The sequence below is a fragment of the Hypanus sabinus genome, chromosome 31 (genome assembly GCF_030144855.1).
Source record: "Hypanus sabinus isolate sHypSab1 chromosome 31, sHypSab1.hap1, whole genome shotgun sequence".
Lineage (NCBI taxonomy): Eukaryota > Metazoa > Chordata > Chondrichthyes > Myliobatiformes > Dasyatidae > Hypanus > Hypanus sabinus.
The window spans coordinates 9,830,350-9,847,405 of record NC_082736.1 but is presented as its reverse complement, the minus strand read 5'-3'; the positions used below and the strand labels follow the sequence as shown (position 1 = coordinate 9,847,405).

Here is a 17,056-nt window from a genome sequence, read left to right as displayed (position 1 = left end):
ATAATATTTTTGCTTAGTAATTCATTCGATAGTATTTTCTAGTTAGAATTAGAAGTGTTTAAAGTATATTCATTGCATGTAAAATATATCGGCATGCGATGACGTCACATCCGGTTTCGCCGCGTCTTGTGGGAAAGTACCGGTTTGAAATTAGCGCGAGGGTGGGGGCTCACCACGAGGCACACCTGAGCAGAAGTTGCTTTGCAGACATGAGAAATCACAGTGAGAGCAACGCTGTAAGTTAATAGATAATCGATAAATTGAACTAGGATGTTAATGCCGATCCTGTTAGAAGTAACGACGGTCGATAATGTTTATGCTTTCGTTAGTTAAAGAGTTGCAGATAGTTTGCATGGAAGTGTATTTAAAGTAGTCAATGGAGCAGGTAAACTCTCCCTGTATACTGCACCTTAGTGTAATGTAGTTATAGTCACCTTTACAAGTATTTACAATTGAAATGTGATATTAAGGAAGGAACAAATACTGTATCAAACTTGTATTGTTTTATCAACAGTTTTCACCATATGTTAATGTGAAGAGTGAACAGTAAATGGTTATTCTTACTGCGATCTGGTCTCATTGACTGGTTTATCTCGACGTTGAATTCGGCGTTATTAGTACACGCAAAGGAGAACGTTACACCGTCAGTTTCACAGGGTAAATGTGCCTTTGTAGACTCCATAGCCGGACCGCGGAGAACATTCTGACAGGCTGCATCTCTGTCTGGTATGGAGGGACTACTGCACAGGACGGAAAGAAGCTGCTGATAGTACCCAGGACATCTGTAGGGAGCGGAGTCACATAAACGCAGCGTTCATTAATTTGCAGTATTTCTGTGTTTGCACATTAAAAAAAATCTATTCAATATACATGTGTATTTATGTTTTATTTACTATTAGTTTTTCTCTCTCTACTAGATTATGAATTGCATTGAACTGCTACTGCTAAGTTAACAAATTTCACGTCACATGCCGGTGATAAACCTGATTTTGAAATGAAAATCGCAAATATTGTTCAGTGAGGCGATGGGAATCGCTCATGAAGCAACAAACAGGCGATGTTCCCACCCGCTGCAAACCGGAACGGTCCGGGGTAAAACCGTAATGTGGAACCCAGATAACGCGGTTTTAGGTGATCAAGAGCGGAGTCGTTCAGAGGTCGGAGATTAAATTCACCCTCCCGGGGCTGACTCCGAAAGGTTATTTCACGACCCTGCGCCCAGTGATCCGCTGACACTCTGCAAAGGGAGTGAACTCCATTCAGCCGGCTGAGGGGAGAAAATGAGTCGGGACTGAAGCGAACCGGTTTCTGTGCAGACTTATATCGGTTTACCTTCCGGAAGAAACATGTCGAGGCTGTGACAGATACAGAATATCAAACGGATGGAAATCACCCGCTGCTCAGCCCTTTCATGGACATTGTGAGCGGCTCTGAAAAGAGCCTTTGGGTAAACAGGTTCAGCTTACGTCGCTTCACTTACTGGCAGCGCCGGTTTTCTTGGGCAACAGTACGGCCTGGATGTTGGGTAACACACCGCCCTGAGCGATAGTCACCCCTCCCAGCAGCTTGTTCAGCTCCTCGTCGTTGCGGACGGCCAGCTGCAGGTGTCGGGGGATGATGCGGGTCTTCTTATTGTCCCGGGCCGCGTTGCCCGCCAATTCGAGGATTTCCGCCGTCAGATACTCGAGCACAGCAGCCAGATAGACCGGGGCTCTGGCATCCACCCGCTCAGCATAGTTGCCCTTTCTTAGGAGTCTGTGAACCCGGCCGACAGGGAACTGTAGTCCAGCCCGGGACGAGCGAGATTTGCCCTTGGACCGAGCTTTGCCAGTGCCGCCTTTTCCACGTCCAGACATTTCCACAGTCGCAACAACTGCTAACTTCAAAACAAAATAAAGGAATGTTCACCCCACCCCAACTCGCCCTTTTTATACCTTCTTTGAGAATAGAATCTGATGTTTGTGATTGGTGTGATCCTGCTTATTCTCATTAGTGAAGAGAAACGTCCCAATCGAAGAACTGCCTTAATCACCAATCAGCAGTCTTTAAAAGCAGAAGCGCGCATAGGAAACGTCTCCTCCCCAAAGTGCACTGAAATTTGGAAAAAGCCCGCCAAAAATCAAACTATTATTTAAATATAATTTGAAATGAAATAATTCCAGATCGGTTTTAAGATTGTGATTTCGCATTTCCCTCTGTTACTGAAACAGGACCCAAGTGTCTGGGAACTCAATTCTCTAATTCCTTTCAACCCTTTCAAAACTGTGTGCAGTTTTGGTCCCCTAATCTGAGGAAAGACATTCTTGCCCTAGAGGGAGTACAAAGAAGGTTCACCAGATTGATTCCTGGGATGGCAGGACTTTCATTTGAAGGAAGACTGGATCGACTGGGCTTATACTCGCTGGAATTTAGAAGATTGAGGGGGGATCTTATTGAAACGTATAAAATTCTAAAGGGATTGGACAGGAAGATGGTTCCCGGTGTTGGGGAAGTACAGAACAAGGGGTCAGAGTTTATGAATAAAGAGGAAGCCATTTAGGACCGAGATGAGGAGAAACTTCTTCAAACAGAGAGTGGTGGTTCTGTGCAATTCTCTACCACAGGAAACAGTTGAGGCTGGTTTATTGGCTATCTTTCAGAGGGAGTTAGATATTGCCCTTGTGGATAAAGGGGTCAGGAGATATGGAGAGAAAGCAGGGACGGGGTTCTGAGTTGGATGATCAGCTATGATCATATTGAATGGCAGTACAGGCTCAAGGGCCGAATGGCCTACTCCTGCACCTATTTTCTATGTTTCCATGAACCGAAAAAAAACTGACCCTCAGCTTCTGCCCACAGTCGGTCACTGTGTGAACATTATCAGGTTATAGACAAATGGCGCTTCTCAAATTGTGACCAGCGTCTAGTCTGCAATTTTAAAAAGTTTTTCTATGAAAGAGTCATGAGATCTTTTAGGCTTGTGTTAAAATTAGATTCGGGTGTTACCCAACTGCAACCAATAAACTCCTGAAGCCAGAAATAAAACAACAATGGTAGCAATCCTCTGCGTGGTGTGGATACAGAGTGGGACGGACTGATGGGGAGGGGGAGGTAACGATTCCTTTTCAGTGCAGTGGGAGTTTATTCCAACTGTGACTTAGCTCTTGTAAAAGTCACCAGACATAAAATATGTATAATTTATTACCTAAATGGTAGTACAACTCTCCCATTGAAATTGTGAGTGGCTCTTAAAAGAGCCGTTGTGTTTTCGATCATCTCACTGGGGAGCTTTACTTGGAGCTGGTGTACTTGGTCACTGCCTTTGTCCCTTTGGACATGGCGTGTTTGGCCAGATCCCCGAGCAGCAGCAGGCGCACAGCGGTCTGGATCTCCCGGGAAGTGATGGTTGACCACTTGTTGTAATGGGCCAGGCGGGAAGCCTCACCCGCGATACGCTCGAAGATATTGTTCACGAGCGAGTTCATGATGCTTATGGCCTTGGAGGAGATGCCAGTATCGGGGTGAACCTGCTTTGTCTCTCTCCACTGCCCATTTGGGTAACACCGTGGACTGGGAACTGGCGCTGATCGCTGGGAGTTGCCGCTGTTGGGTAATTCGGCAGGAAGGAAATCGAAAATACAAAATGGATCATAAAGTACAGGCGCAGTATTCGGCCATTCAACCTATCGTATCTGATAGAAAAGCAGATGGTATGAGAAAAACACACACTTGAAAGTATGAAACATTTATGTAATGAAACATGGCAGCAGGAAATCGAAAGTCATCATGAGAGACCCATTTCAGAGTGAGGGTGAAAGTTGTTTATTGTTATATACAACTGGCTTACAGCAGATTCAAAGACACACAGTATTGGAGACACAACATTTACAAAATAAAAACATACTCTACAGAATTATAAAGAGGTAGCAGAATTTCAACAAGAGCCCATTGCATTATGAAGTGGTCAAAGTGGTGCTACTGAGGTGGTAATGAGGGTTGTCCATGTTTGTTAAACAACAGAATGTCTTTACCCATCTGTCTCTGGTAGAGTGTGAAAGTGGGGGTTCATTCCGTATCTGTCAGTCTCTGGTACAGTGTGAGAGTGTGGGGTTCATTCAGTACCTGTCACTCTCTAGTACAGTGTGAGAGTGCGGGATTCATTCTGTACCCGTCACTGTCTGGTACAGTGTGGCAGTTGGACTTCACACTGTATCATCCAATTTCTCATGCAGTGTAAATGTATTAAGTTCTTTCAGATTCAGTCTTACTATAGAACTCTGATTAGATCAAGTTTGCTTCTTAAATAAAAATCATACAATGCAATGAGGCCACACTTAGCTTGGAAGTACAACATTTTCTATCTGGGTAGCTTCCAAACTGATAGCATGAACGTCAAATTCTTGAATGTCTGGTAATGCCCCCCTTACCAGTTCCCCTCCCCTTTTTCTTCTCTCACATTGCCCACCCATCACCTCTGCCGTGTGCTCCTCCCCTCTTTTCTTTCTTCCATGGCCTTCTCTCTCTTTCAGCAATCTTCCCAGCTCTTTACTTCATTCCTCGCTTTCAAGATTCACCCATCACCTTGTTTTCTCTCTCCCTTATCCCCACCTTTTAACTCTGCTCCTCATCTTTTTTGTCTCCAGTCTTGCCGAATGTTTTTGGACTGAAACATTGACTGTATTTTTTTGTCCTACAGATGCTGCCTGGCCTGCTGAGTTCCTTCAGCATTTTGTGTGTGTTGCTTGGATTTCTAGCAACTGCAGATTTTCTCTTGTTTGTGACACAATGTTGTATATTGGTACCTCAGGGATGATGTATCTGGTTACATTGAACTACTCTGAATGGACTTTGCAGCAGAGCATCCAGAGCAACAATACCAGACCATTGAATCCAACTCTGGGCTTGTGATAAATATGTAACTTCCCTTGAGTCTCTGTGTGGGAGGGTTTGAATGATCTGTATTGTTACGAAGGACGAACAACTCTGATGAGCAGAAGGGTGCAATATCGCCCATGCCCCCCCCCCCCCCGCCTTTTGGAGAATCGCAGATCACTACTATTTCAATGCTGTTATCAAGGAAGTAAGAAAGATAAAGGAAAGTTGCCAGAGCAGTTGTTATTGATAACAGCTCATGAAAGAGAATGAGAGAGAGACACAGCTGAGATGGAACGTCTCCTACTGACAAAAGCCATTGATTTACTACTATTGTCATGTGGAGAAGGATTGTTTACTTGGTACATTTCTATTCATTGAAACCCCTCAGGGGGCAACCAGAGTGGGCTGGTTTGATGGGTTACATCATCCCAACCTGACTGACACCTGAAACCCCGTGAGTGGGGATAAAAGTGAGGTCTGGGGTAACACCCCTCAGACACACCAGCAGAAACGCTAGTGAGCATCAGAACCTCACGAGACAGGGTGGGATACCGGAGACCAAACGAAGGGTTGGTAACTTTTAACTCACAGTGTTTTGTAGCGAGACTGGTGGGGGCTTGTGTGTTGTCCACCCTTGCCTGGGTGACGAGTCCACCACGGAAGAATGGACTAGCTGAAGGACGGAGGGGTCATACGTGAATGGCCACAACCACAACGTATCGACGGGTCAAAATGATAAAGGAAGGTTGGCAAGATAATAGCTGTTACTGTTCCCACGTTTTCTCTCTCTGTCTCAACAATTGAAACACCGCGACAAACAACTACCACAACCTGCATGAACTGAACGGAACTTTATATATCCATCTGACAATTCATTATCCCCTAGACAACGATGGAGCTTGTTTCACTAGTGATTATTATTCTACCTGCACTTTTAGGTTTAGTATTGTTAACGTATATTCGCATTGATATTATTTTGTATATTTTTGCTAATAAATATTGTTGAAAATAGTATCACCAGACTCAAACGGACACTTCTCTCTTTGCTGGTAAGATACCCAGTTTCGGGGTACGTAACAGTATCATGTAGCAACATTCGGACTGATGGAATTGAAAATGATTTTGACTGTAGCTATGTAACCAGTGTGTCCACAGTGATCAGTGATGGGGCCTCTGTATGATCTGATTAAAATACACACGGGCTGATCAGATCACTGATGATATGAATGTTGGTGCAGTTGTGGGTGGTGAGGAAGGTTGTCAAACGGACAGAACTGACATTGAAAGGAAATAAACTGCTATAACAATCACAGAGGGGGAGCAGTGAGAGGACTGGGGGGGAGGGGTGTCTGTGTAGATTAATGTAATGGGTGGAAACATGCAGAATTAACAACCACCAACATTGAGTTGTGTTTCTCTTTAAAAGGCTGGACAGATGTTATGATGTAATTATGTCATTTAATTTTAAACCGTGCTTTGTTTCTGTGTTTGGAGGATAATAAATGAGTTGTTACAGTTGTCCCTAAACATAAAATGCCCCATGCCATTTTAATTGTAAAAATCCACAATAACATACTGGGTACCAGTAGCATTCACACCACAAGAATACCGCAGTGTCAGTCTGCAACGAGAAAGCCTGATCACATTCTCTTCAGGTTCAATGGCATTGCTGACTCTGACTTTACCACTGACAAATGCCAACAAATGCGTGTTCTTAGTAGGTCTGTGGGAGATACCCGGAATGTGAAGCTGTACTAATGGAGAGAGACAAACTGAGCCAAGTCACAGCTTGATGAAGGGCAGAGAGGAATACAGAGAATCTGATGTTGTGTCCTTATGCCTGAACTATTCCCAGTTAGAAGTGTTGATCCACCAAATTGTGTTCAGCCTCTCTGTAACAGTGTGACATCAGACATCAATGAAAAAACTAAATAATCTCAGCTGAAATGTTGTCTTTCACCTATTGGTCTTCTTTGCAAACATTTTACAGGGCAGAAAAGGCAAGGAATTTATGTCTGAGAATCTCAAACACAACAGTGTGTCTATTCTCATGTGTTTATCAGTTCCCCGACATTCGAATACTACTAATCATTGAATGTGAAGGAGGAGATGGTTGAGAGGACAGCATACCAGTCTGAGCAAGGAGAACCCCAATACACTGACATGTCCTTGATCTGACCTGATAAATGGCCACAGAGTTGATACCACTGAGCTGACATTCACTTCCTCTCATTTTGCAAGGGATTCACCAGGCCACTGAACCTGCAGATACACCAGCCAGTTCACAGGGGGAGAGGCCATTCACCTGCTCCGTGTGTGGGAGAGGATTCATTCAGTCACATGGCTCTTACGCCATCAGCCGGGTCACACCGGTGAGCAGCTAGACTTGGCTCAGTTGTCTCTGTCTCTCACCTGTTCCAAGTGTGGGAGGAGATTCAATCGGTTCAGCCATTTTGTGAGGCTCCAGTGAGTTTAAAATACATAGAGGACACACTTCGGTCTTGTGTCAGCAAAGAAATTTACTCAGTAATCCCACCTGCAGAAACACTGGCAACTTGACATCAGGGAAGAAGTTTAATAAAGCTCTAGATGAACATTTTAACCATCATGATGACTGAATCTATTTGGAAGTTCATGTGAGACTGTCAATATCAGATTCTGCAGATATTGTGACTGAACCCTGGACCCAGAGCATTGGAGTGTTTGTTCTGCTGATGTTAGTCTGAAAATACTCTGGCATTAATGTTGTAGATCTGTGACAAATTAATCAGCTCTATTTCAAATCTTGTGTCTCAGGAGCTTCCTGCCTGTCACACAGCTAATGTATAGTAGAGAGGCCACTCAGTTCATCTAGTACCAGCTCACGTTCCTATTCTACACCAGAGCTTTCAAATCCATCACTGCTGTTCACCTGTCACTCACCCTAAAATATACATTTTGCAACTGCTCAGCCTGTGACTGCAGAGGTTTACTTTGAATTAAATCCATAACTTTCTGGAAACTGCAGAAGATGAATTCACTAGGGTTTTGCCCCAAATAGTCTTCATTCCTCACAGCTCTGGACCAAGGATGACGTCTTGTGTGGTTAAAATCTTCGTGTTCTGCTCTATTCATTGTTTTGGGTCATTTTCACAGATTTTGAAGGGCTGTGCCTTACACAGCCGGGCTGTTGCAATACAATGCTGTCCTCTGAAATATGAGCAGAATGGTGGTTAAATATTCGATGGAGCAGAAACAAGAGGGCTCTACACTAATGAGGGCTTTGGGACTCCAGACGTGATGGAGCCTCAAGTTTACAGGGTGTAGAAGGAAGGATTCAGACCAGGAGGATGAGGCTACAAATGAAAGTTCAGAAACATTTGGCAACTGATTGACTGAAAAAGGAGGTTTATGTTTGCAAAATGCTGGGGGGACTCAGTAGCCCAGGCAGCATCTATGGAAAGGAATAAATAATGAATATTATGGGCCAAGACACTTCATCCTATCTAGACTGTTTATTCCTTTGCTTAGATGCTGCCTGTCCTGCTGAGTTCCTGCAGTACTTTGTGTGTGGTACTTTGCAGTTTATTCTCAGCATCTGCTGAACCTTGGGTTTCATATCTACATTTCTCAGTGAGTGGGACTTTGACAGTTGTCATACAAAATGCCCGTTGTCATTGAGTAACAGGAGAAAATCTGCAGATGCTCGAAATCCAAGGAATACACACACAAAATGCTGAAAAACAATGAGGAGTAAATTTTAAAGGTGGGGAGGGGAGCGAGAAACACAAAGTGATAGGTGGAACTGGGAGGGGGGGGGGGGGGACAGATGAAGTCCAGAGCTGGGAAGTTGAGTGGTGAAAGAGATACAGGGCTGGAGAAGGTGGAGTCTGATAAAGAGAACAGAAGGCCATGGAAGAAAGAAGATTGAGGAGGAACACTCGAGGGAGGTGATGGGCAGGTAACAAAAGTGAAAAGGGGACGGGGAATGACGATGGAGGGGAGGCATGGCCAGAAGATGAAGAAATCAATGTTCATTCAATCAGATTGGAGGCTACCCAGGCAGAATACAAGGTGTTGTTCCTCCTACCTGAGTGTGGCCTCATTGGGACAGTATAGGAGGCCATGGATTGACATTTTCATTGATTATATTTTTTGTGGAAGCTTGCTGTGTTGAAGTAGATGCTGAGTTTTCTGCATAAAAATATTGACAGCTTTTGGGACATGTGGCATTGAACCAGCATTTGCCCTTCAAATTAATCCAGAATATTGTTACGTACTCGTGACACATGACAGTGGTGCCCTTGTCATGTGACTGGGGTTGAAGCTGTACTGGACTTGAGGTGATGGTCTTGTGATGGTTGTGCCGTCATTTTCCCACCAGTAGAGATCATGTGACGGGTTTTTTTTTTTTACAGGTTATAAAAGGTAGACCCCACCCTGTGAGGAGGGACAGTTCGTGGCTGGATTTGCCAGGTTGACTCCATGCCACTGCGTGTTTGAAGTGATGACGCAGTTTAGCTGAAGGATGAAGTTTTTATTTAATGCCTAAAGTTTAAGAGGTCATTGCCAGCAGGTTCTTTATGATTCTGTTAGTTCGAAATTAGTGGAGAGTGAAGATTCGAAGTTGGAAGTTAAAGATCGAGGAAAATCGCTTCCTACGGTGAAACAGGGGCGACATTTGTTTGATCCTTATTTGGAAGGATTTTGTTGACTATCTTCGTGTTAATCCCTAGGTTTAACTAGAAAGGATTGAAGGTAGTGGAGAAGGAAAGGTCAGTGCCTTTAAGCCGTTCTGTTTCGTGAATTCTTCGTGGGAAGTTCGACGTCGGGGATCGAAGCAAGCGACGTGAAAGAGAACCTAAATCGTCTTATAAAGTCTCTCCTTTTAAATGGACTGTGAGCATATCGAACTTTTGGCAATACCACTTTAAAGAACTGTTTTTGGAATATCACTTTACGAACTGTTTGAACAGCCGCTCAGCAGCTGTTTCCGGTTACGGTAGTGTTTGTTTACTTTTGGGGGGTTTGTTTTCTGTGTTTAATAAACGTGTTGTTTGTTATGAAACCCTTGCCGAACTCATATATTTATTGTTGCCTGAATACGTAACAATATTAACAAAAGCACATTACCTCTCTTTTCCAAAATATTACTCAACCATTCTATCACCATAAATTCCATAACTTTACACAAATGGGACATCAGTGATAACTAGAAGTATCCAACAGGGGTTTCCCAGGTTTTAGAAAAGACACTACAATTGCCATTTTCCATGAGGAGGGAAGATGGCCTGGAAGTCCAAGTATGATTCAAAAATTGCAATATTATCTCAAAAGAGTTGTTGGCCATACGTTTAAACATGCAATAACATGTATCATCCATTCCTGGAGTCATCTGACCTGTACTATTAATAGCTTCCTTCAATTCACACAAAGGAAACTCTACATCACTATCATTGCTACAGCTGGTTTCCAATATATTAAAGTATTCTCTTAAAAGCTTATCCCTACATTCTTTAGTCTCTTAAACAATTTTGATTATGAATTGCAGCAAATGACCGAGCCAGTACTCAACCTTCTCTCTTTCAGGAACAATTGTATTAACTTTTTCAATCAATACTGGGAACACTGTGAATCCCGCACCCCCATTTTGTTAATCATTCCCCAAACATCTCCAAGTTTAATAGTCCTTCCAATACTATCACAATATGACCTCCATTAAATCTTTTTCACAACCTTCGTTACTTTCCTCACCACGGCCTGTGACCTGCTACACTTAATATGATCACTCAGTGAGTGATACAGTACTTCTTAACTTTCTCTCAATAATTGTCTCTGCACACTCCTCCGACCCCCAGGGTACAGCCTTTCTGCTATTAATGCACTTTTTAATATGAATCTCATCCACCCCAGTTTGATGAATAATGTGATGTTTCTTTGCAGAAAACCACATCATACTCACCATTCAGCTCATACAGATGCTCACCACATAAATCATTAAAACTTCTCCCAATTTGCTTTACTAAAGTTCCACCTCCTAAAAGTGGCCTCCTGTCCCTGATATAAATCCATACCCAAGCTTACAAATACAGGGAAATTGTCACTTCCCAATGCTTCATCACCCATGACATCTCAGGACTCACTCCAATGTTCAAAACTAAAGTTGCATTTACAGTAGTTTCCTAACTATTGTGCACATTAAATCTTGTTCCTCTCCCACCATTAAAACACACAAGATGTGAAATATCTAAAACTCCTCTACAATCAAACCATCCATCATTCTGAGAACAAACCCACAGTTTACTAACTATGTGTTAAAATCCCCACACCATACAACCCTTAGTGAGCTAAGGGACTCCAACGTATACTCTCCAACAAATCAATCAAAAACTTTCCACAATGGTTATAATAATATACCACTTTAAAGCCCCTACCTGTGGAAGAACATATGTCTTCAAATGCCTCATACATTTCATTTATATCCAAAACGTTAAGCCCTCTCGTTATGAAACTTGCAACACAACGCCCAATTACAATATAATCTCGGAAAGAAGAACTTAAATGTGGTAGCAACCAGGTTCCCTGAATACATACAACAGCAGATAGATTTTTTTTTTCAGAAATTAACTTGAGGTCTTGACTATTGAAAATCAGGCTTCCGGAAAGTGCCCTTCTTATGGAGTCTGGGGGAATGTACTGGGATGTTAATGATTGGTGAATCTGTGACTGATCTGATTGGAAAGAACAAATATTCCAATTAGGGAGCTGCTTTCTTCACCAGTCAAGAGACAGCAACGACTGAAGCGCAAAAAATAACCGTCTAACCGCCGAAATAAACTCAAAATTGCAAAACACCAAAAACGCCTTTGTTGCTAAAATTAAACCACAACAGGTTTGTTTGTCGACCCTTTACCCACGTTACTGAAGTCCAAAATATTTAAACCAAGTATAGTTAATATTGTGATGGTGTCTGGTAATTTAGTTCACCGACTTCCATCAATTGATAAATGATTCGAATAAAACCGTTTGTCAGCGTCTGTTCGCGGTCGGTCATTGTGTAGACTAAAGTCAGTTTAGCATCGGGTCGCCCTTCAGAAAGTGGGCTTCAGAAATATTCTGAACGAACCGTGACAGTGTTCGGCACTCGCGTTGGAATGTAGTTAAGAGAAGTAAACAAAATGGGACAAAACTTAATGAACTGCATTCCCCGCAGTAACTAAACCAGAAACAATTAGTGTCACGTTAGGGGAATTTGATGACCTAGAACAGGGGTCGGCAACCCACGGCTCTTTCATCTCTGTGCTGCGGCTCCCTGTGGCTTTGGAAAATAAATGATGAGTATTTAATTAAAATGTATCTTACGTTAGTTTGTTAGTTTTTGAAATGTAATTCTAAATTTGAAGATTATCGTGATCTTGTACAATCTAAATAAAACGTGTTTTTTGTCGCTATTAATATACGTCACCACTGCCAATGCCTGACACCCGCCAGTGCGCGATTTTTTTTAATTTTTCAATCCAAGGTAGGCTAACTATGGAGAATTCTAAAAAAAGAATAGTGACTGAAGAAAACATAATGTTTAATGATACGTGGGCAGATTCATTTGCTTTCACTGCTGACGAGACTGGTTTACTGGTATACTTAATATGCAATGAGAAAGTAGCAAATGACAAAAAATCAAATGTCGCAAGACATTTCCAGAATAAACACGCAGCCTTTGCTCAAAAATATCCGGATGGAGATGAGAGAAAAAAAGCCGTTTCAGAACTGATGCGTAAGGTTGATCTGAGCAAAAATCATTTCAAGAAGTGGATGAAGTCTGGAAAATCAACTACATATGCTAGTTTTGTTGCCGCTCAGGAAATAGTCAGGCACGGGAAGCAGTTTACAGATGGTAAATATATAAAAGAATCTTTCATTAAGATTTCAGAACATCTATTCACGGGCTTTAAAAACAAGAGTGAAATTGTGCAGAAAATCAGGGATATGCCCCTCTCTGCAAAGACTGTCAAAGACAGAACCATAAGAATTGCAGAAGACAAGCAAATTAAAGACATCAATTCAGCTGTGGCCTACTCAATTGCCTGTGACGAGTCTAAAGACATTGAACAAATACCGCCTCTAAAAGGCCATACACGGGGGGGGGGGGGGAGACATCTATGAGGCTGTCTTGAATTGTTTAAGAGCCAAAGGAATAAAGATCACCCACCTGGTGTCAGTAGCTACTGATGGGGCACCAAGTATGACAGGAGCGCACAAGGGATTTGTGGCTTTACTGCAGAAGTCGCTGGTCAGAAAGCTGCTGACTTTTCACAGCACCTTGTACCAAGAGGCACTGTGCGCTCAAACATTTCCTCCGGAATGCACAGAAGTAATGGATGTTGTCATTCAGATTGTCAATAAAATAATGGCAAAAAGTTTAAATCACCGTCAATTCCGTTTGTTACTGGACGAGCTGGAAAACGCATATTCTGATCTCCTGCTGCATAACAAAGTCCGGTGGCTGTGCAGAGGGGAGGTGCTGAAACGCTTTGTTGCGTGTCCAGAAGAAGTGAGAACTTTCCTGGGCAGCAAAGGCTCACCTTTTCTGAGCTGGAACAGCCAGTGTGGCTGGAAAAGCTACACTTCATGGTAGACATGACAGCGCACATGAACACACTGAACGCAGCTCTTCAGGGGAAAGGACGCACAGCCCTGCACATGTTGGAGGATGTTTTGGCATTCGAGCGCAAGTTCACAGTGCTTGCCAGAGATTTACAGAAAGGCACATTGTCTCACTTCCCCAATTTGAAAGAGTTCAAACATGCTCACGTCATGATTAATTCGGAGTATTACATTCTGCAATCATCGCAATCCAAGCATCGTTTGGGAAACACTTCTGTGAGTTTAGAGAGGAAAAAAACACATTATCCTTCCCGGCCACCCCCTAAGCATCGATCCATCCCAACTGAATACGACTGCATTGGCAGGTGTGAGTCAACCTGATCTTGAGCTGGAACTGGCCGACATAGCCGACAAAGACATATGGGTGTCCAAGTTTAGACGCTTGACAGCAGACCTTGAAGATGTGGCCCGTCAGAAGTCCGTTCTTGCTCAGAATCACAAATGGAGTGATATTGAAAACCTCTCCAAATCGGACAAACTTGTGTTCGAAACATGGAATGCTATCCCCGACACTTAGGTAAACATTAAGAAGTATGCGCTTGGAGTCCTGTCGATCTTTGGATCCACATATGTATGTGAGCAGGTGTTCTCCAACATGAACTTTATTAAAAACAAACATCGTGCACGCCTCACAGATAACAGCTTGCGATGAAGGTGACGTCATATAGCCCTGATGTGCAGACGCTGTGCGCTGAAGTCCAGGAGCAGAAATCCCATTAACCAAGTATGATAAATATTTTAATTGCCTATTATTTTAGGTATATTCATATTTTTTCATTGTTCAGTGAAATAGTCCTTTTATTTTTCAGGGTGACAGCTGGCTGACGTTATTTTTGGTTTGCTGCTGGCGGACAGTTTAAGTTCGGCGTTTTTCATAAATACAAGAAGGACTCAAATAGACTGAGTATTTTACTTAAAAGTAACCTTCAACCCAACGTCTTTTTTTCGGAGTTCAAAATGTTTTTGTTGCATGCAGAAATGTAATTTCATTTTCTCTGCAGGAGTTTATCAATTTCATAAATGCAACACATTATAGTTTGTTTATACATAGCATAAAGACAAAAAAAGCGTTGTGTGCAGTGTTATCTCATTTTAAATATCAAATGGGTTTTGTGGCTCCCAGTGTTTTCTTTTCTGTGGGAAATGGGTCCAAATGGCTCTTTCAGTGGTAAAGGTTGCCGACTCCTGACCTAGAAGTAACAACGGGGAAGGGGTGCGTAGCGATTCCGTGTCTGTGCAGAGGGCAGGAATTAACAGAGAAATCGGGATTACGCTGAAGAGTGGACAGCAAGTTCTGAGTAACGGAAATAAGATTCTGAATGAGCGTGTCAACAAGAAACTTACAAATTTACCTCACATCCATGTCTCAACATTGAATAACTCTTTTAATGAAAACGTGAGTGGCTCTTAAATGAGCCTTTGATTTTCCCGTTTGTTTTGTCTTTACTTGGAGCTGGTGTACTTGGTCACCGCCTTTGTCCCTTCGGACACGGCGTGCTTGGCCAGCTCCCCGGGCAGCAGCAGGCGCACGGCGGTCTGGATCTCCCGGGAGCTGATGGTAGACCGCTTGTTGTAATGGGCCAGACGGGAAGCCTCACCCGCGATGCGCTCGAAAATATCGTTCACGAATGAATTCATGACGGTCATGGCCTTGGAGGAGATGCCGGTGTCGGGGTGAACCTGCTTCATCACTTTGTAGATGTAGATGGCGCAACTCTCCTTCCTCGACCTCTTGCGCTTCTTGCTAGATTTGCTCGTCGGTTTGGACGGAGCTTTCTTGGCGCCCTTCTTGGGAGCGGGTTTCGGTGCATCAGGCATTTCCCCGTCGGCTTCAAACACAATAATAAGCAGAAGCTGTTTGGAGCCCGGATTAAATAGGCAGCGCCCAAAGTGATATGTTAATGAGGATAGGAATGCTGAGCATTTTCATTGGCTGTTTGAAGAAAGGAATCACCAATTGGAACGCCGGGGGACGGGAGGCGGCGCCAATGCGTGGTGGTTACCGCTGTTGTTTAATGCAGGAGGAAGTACAGAATGGCAGAGACAGGCGGGGGTGCGGGCTAAAATTGAAAAGGGAAACGCAAATTTCAAAAGTAGAATGCAAATAAAATCAGATGAAATATAGTAAAATTAAAGACTAAAACGTTTAGTTCATGACACAGGGCAGCAAGAGAGCGAAGGAGAGGTTTGGACATTTCAATGAAAAGTTCAAATCGAGTTTATTTATGCCCAGGAGAAAGGAACAACGTACTTGTAGCTGCATCACAGACACATTGCATTAGACTCAACACTGACAAAAAACAAACTGGAATTAAATATGAATTATACCAAAATATTCAAACAGACAGAGGACTATCAGATCAAAATTAAAATAACAAAGAGACCGTGCGGGCAGTGGGAGAATCACACCTCTTGTGCTTCTTCATCTCGTCACTCTCGATTAAGTGTCACGCAACGCTGCCACTTTGATCCCGCCTACCTTCACTAACCAGGACCAACTCTTGCCTTTATTGGATTTTCCTCCTCCTTACACATTGGGTTTGTGGGGGTTTGGTTAATCGGGGTGTGTGCCCCCTTGGACCTGAGGATTAGGTTTCAGGGTAGGGCTGGTGGATGTATGCGTGAGGCTGGGAGAGATAAAGCTGTGGAGTTTAGTATGGTGAGATACGTGGGGCTATGGTGGATCGGGACGTGTAGTGGAGCCACTTTGATCTAGCCGATGCCTTTCATTAATGTGGTCCGACACCACTTGGCTTAATGAACTGGGTGTGCAAAGGGACACATCATTAGTAATGCAACCTGGGTCATTGTCGGTTTCCGGTCTTTAAGCATGAGACATCAACACCCAGGTGAACCAGGCAGGGTTGATCAGGCCCAGCTTGTGTTTATCCCATGGGCCAAGATTATGAGAGGAATGTAATCCTGCATGTTGTGGGTATTTTAGACCTTGTTACTTGGCTTTATTTTGACCGTTTGGGTAGTACAATCTTCTGAGTCTTACCTCCTAGTAAGGTTCAACTTTCCTACTTTAAATTTACACCTGTCTTTATTTATTACAACCAGACCACACAGCTTCAAAATAGAGCGGCATCCTTTCAGAATGCAGATGAGGAGGAGTTTCTTCAGGCAGAGAGTGGTGAATCGGTGGAATTTTTTGCCACAGGCAGCTCTGGAAGCAAAATCACTGGGTATAGGCAGAGATTGATGGATTCTTGATTGATCAGGGAATGAAGGGATACAAATGAAGGAAGGCGATTGGGACTAAGAGGAAAAAATGATCAGTTATGATGAAATGCCAGAGAAGGATCAACAGGCAAAATGGCCGAATTCTGCTCCTATATCTGATTGTCTTATGGACTCATTTAGTGACTAAAATTCTCCCAGACACTGTTGATCTCAGCTTTGACTCAGTCCAGCACCTGAGGCTCCAGATTACTTATATAAGGAATGCAGAAGTTCTTTGTGCTCAGCTTAAATAAATATCATCTCATTTCCACCTCGAATGCTTGTCACCTCATTCTGAGCAACAGACGCAAAATGCTAGTGGAAGTCAGCAGGC

General features: G+C 43.2%; 3 protein-coding genes across 6 annotated transcripts in view; 1 reads left to right on the top strand and 2 right to left on the bottom strand.

The window, feature by feature from the left end:
* The window catches only part of LOC132383852 (uncharacterized), a 110,836-nt gene that overhangs the window by 19,910 nt on the left and 73,870 nt on the right, over positions 1-17,056 (top strand). The window contains exon 4 of the mRNA XM_059955050.1: positions 3,235-3,243. Coding sequence (XP_059811033.1) covers positions 3,235-3,243 — 9 coding nt within the window. The remainder of the gene's footprint in view (positions 1-3,234; positions 3,244-17,056) is intronic.
* LOC132383853 (histone H1-like) overlaps positions 1-17,056 on the bottom strand; it is a 54,181-nt gene that overhangs the window by 28,931 nt on the left and 8,194 nt on the right. The window contains exons 2-3 of one of the 3 annotated variants that reach the window (XR_009508777.1): positions 1,481-1,880; positions 565-782 (exon numbers count right to left, since the gene is read on the bottom strand). The exons of the other annotated variants lie outside the window; for them this stretch is intronic. The gene's annotated coding sequence lies outside the window, so the exon portion shown is untranslated. The remainder of the gene's footprint in view (positions 1-564; positions 783-1,480; positions 1,881-17,056) is intronic. 3 annotated transcript variants of the gene reach the window in all.
* On the bottom strand, positions 3,791-15,430 carry LOC132383879 (histone H2B-like). Of its 2 annotated transcripts, XM_059955078.1 has the most exons (2): positions 15,096-15,430; positions 3,791-8,043 (listed from the first exon to the last, which is right to left on the bottom strand). In XM_059955078.1, the coding sequence occupies exons 1-2, from the start codon at positions 15,313-15,315 to the stop codon at positions 7,961-7,963; spliced, it is 303 nt and encodes a 100-aa protein (XP_059811061.1). In that variant the 5' UTR covers positions 15,316-15,430; the 3' UTR covers positions 3,791-7,960. The 2 variants fall into 2 exon arrangements, with proteins under 2 accessions (XP_059811061.1, XP_059811060.1); XM_059955077.1 differs by lacking the exon at positions 3,791-8,043 and having other exon boundaries at positions 13,916-15,430.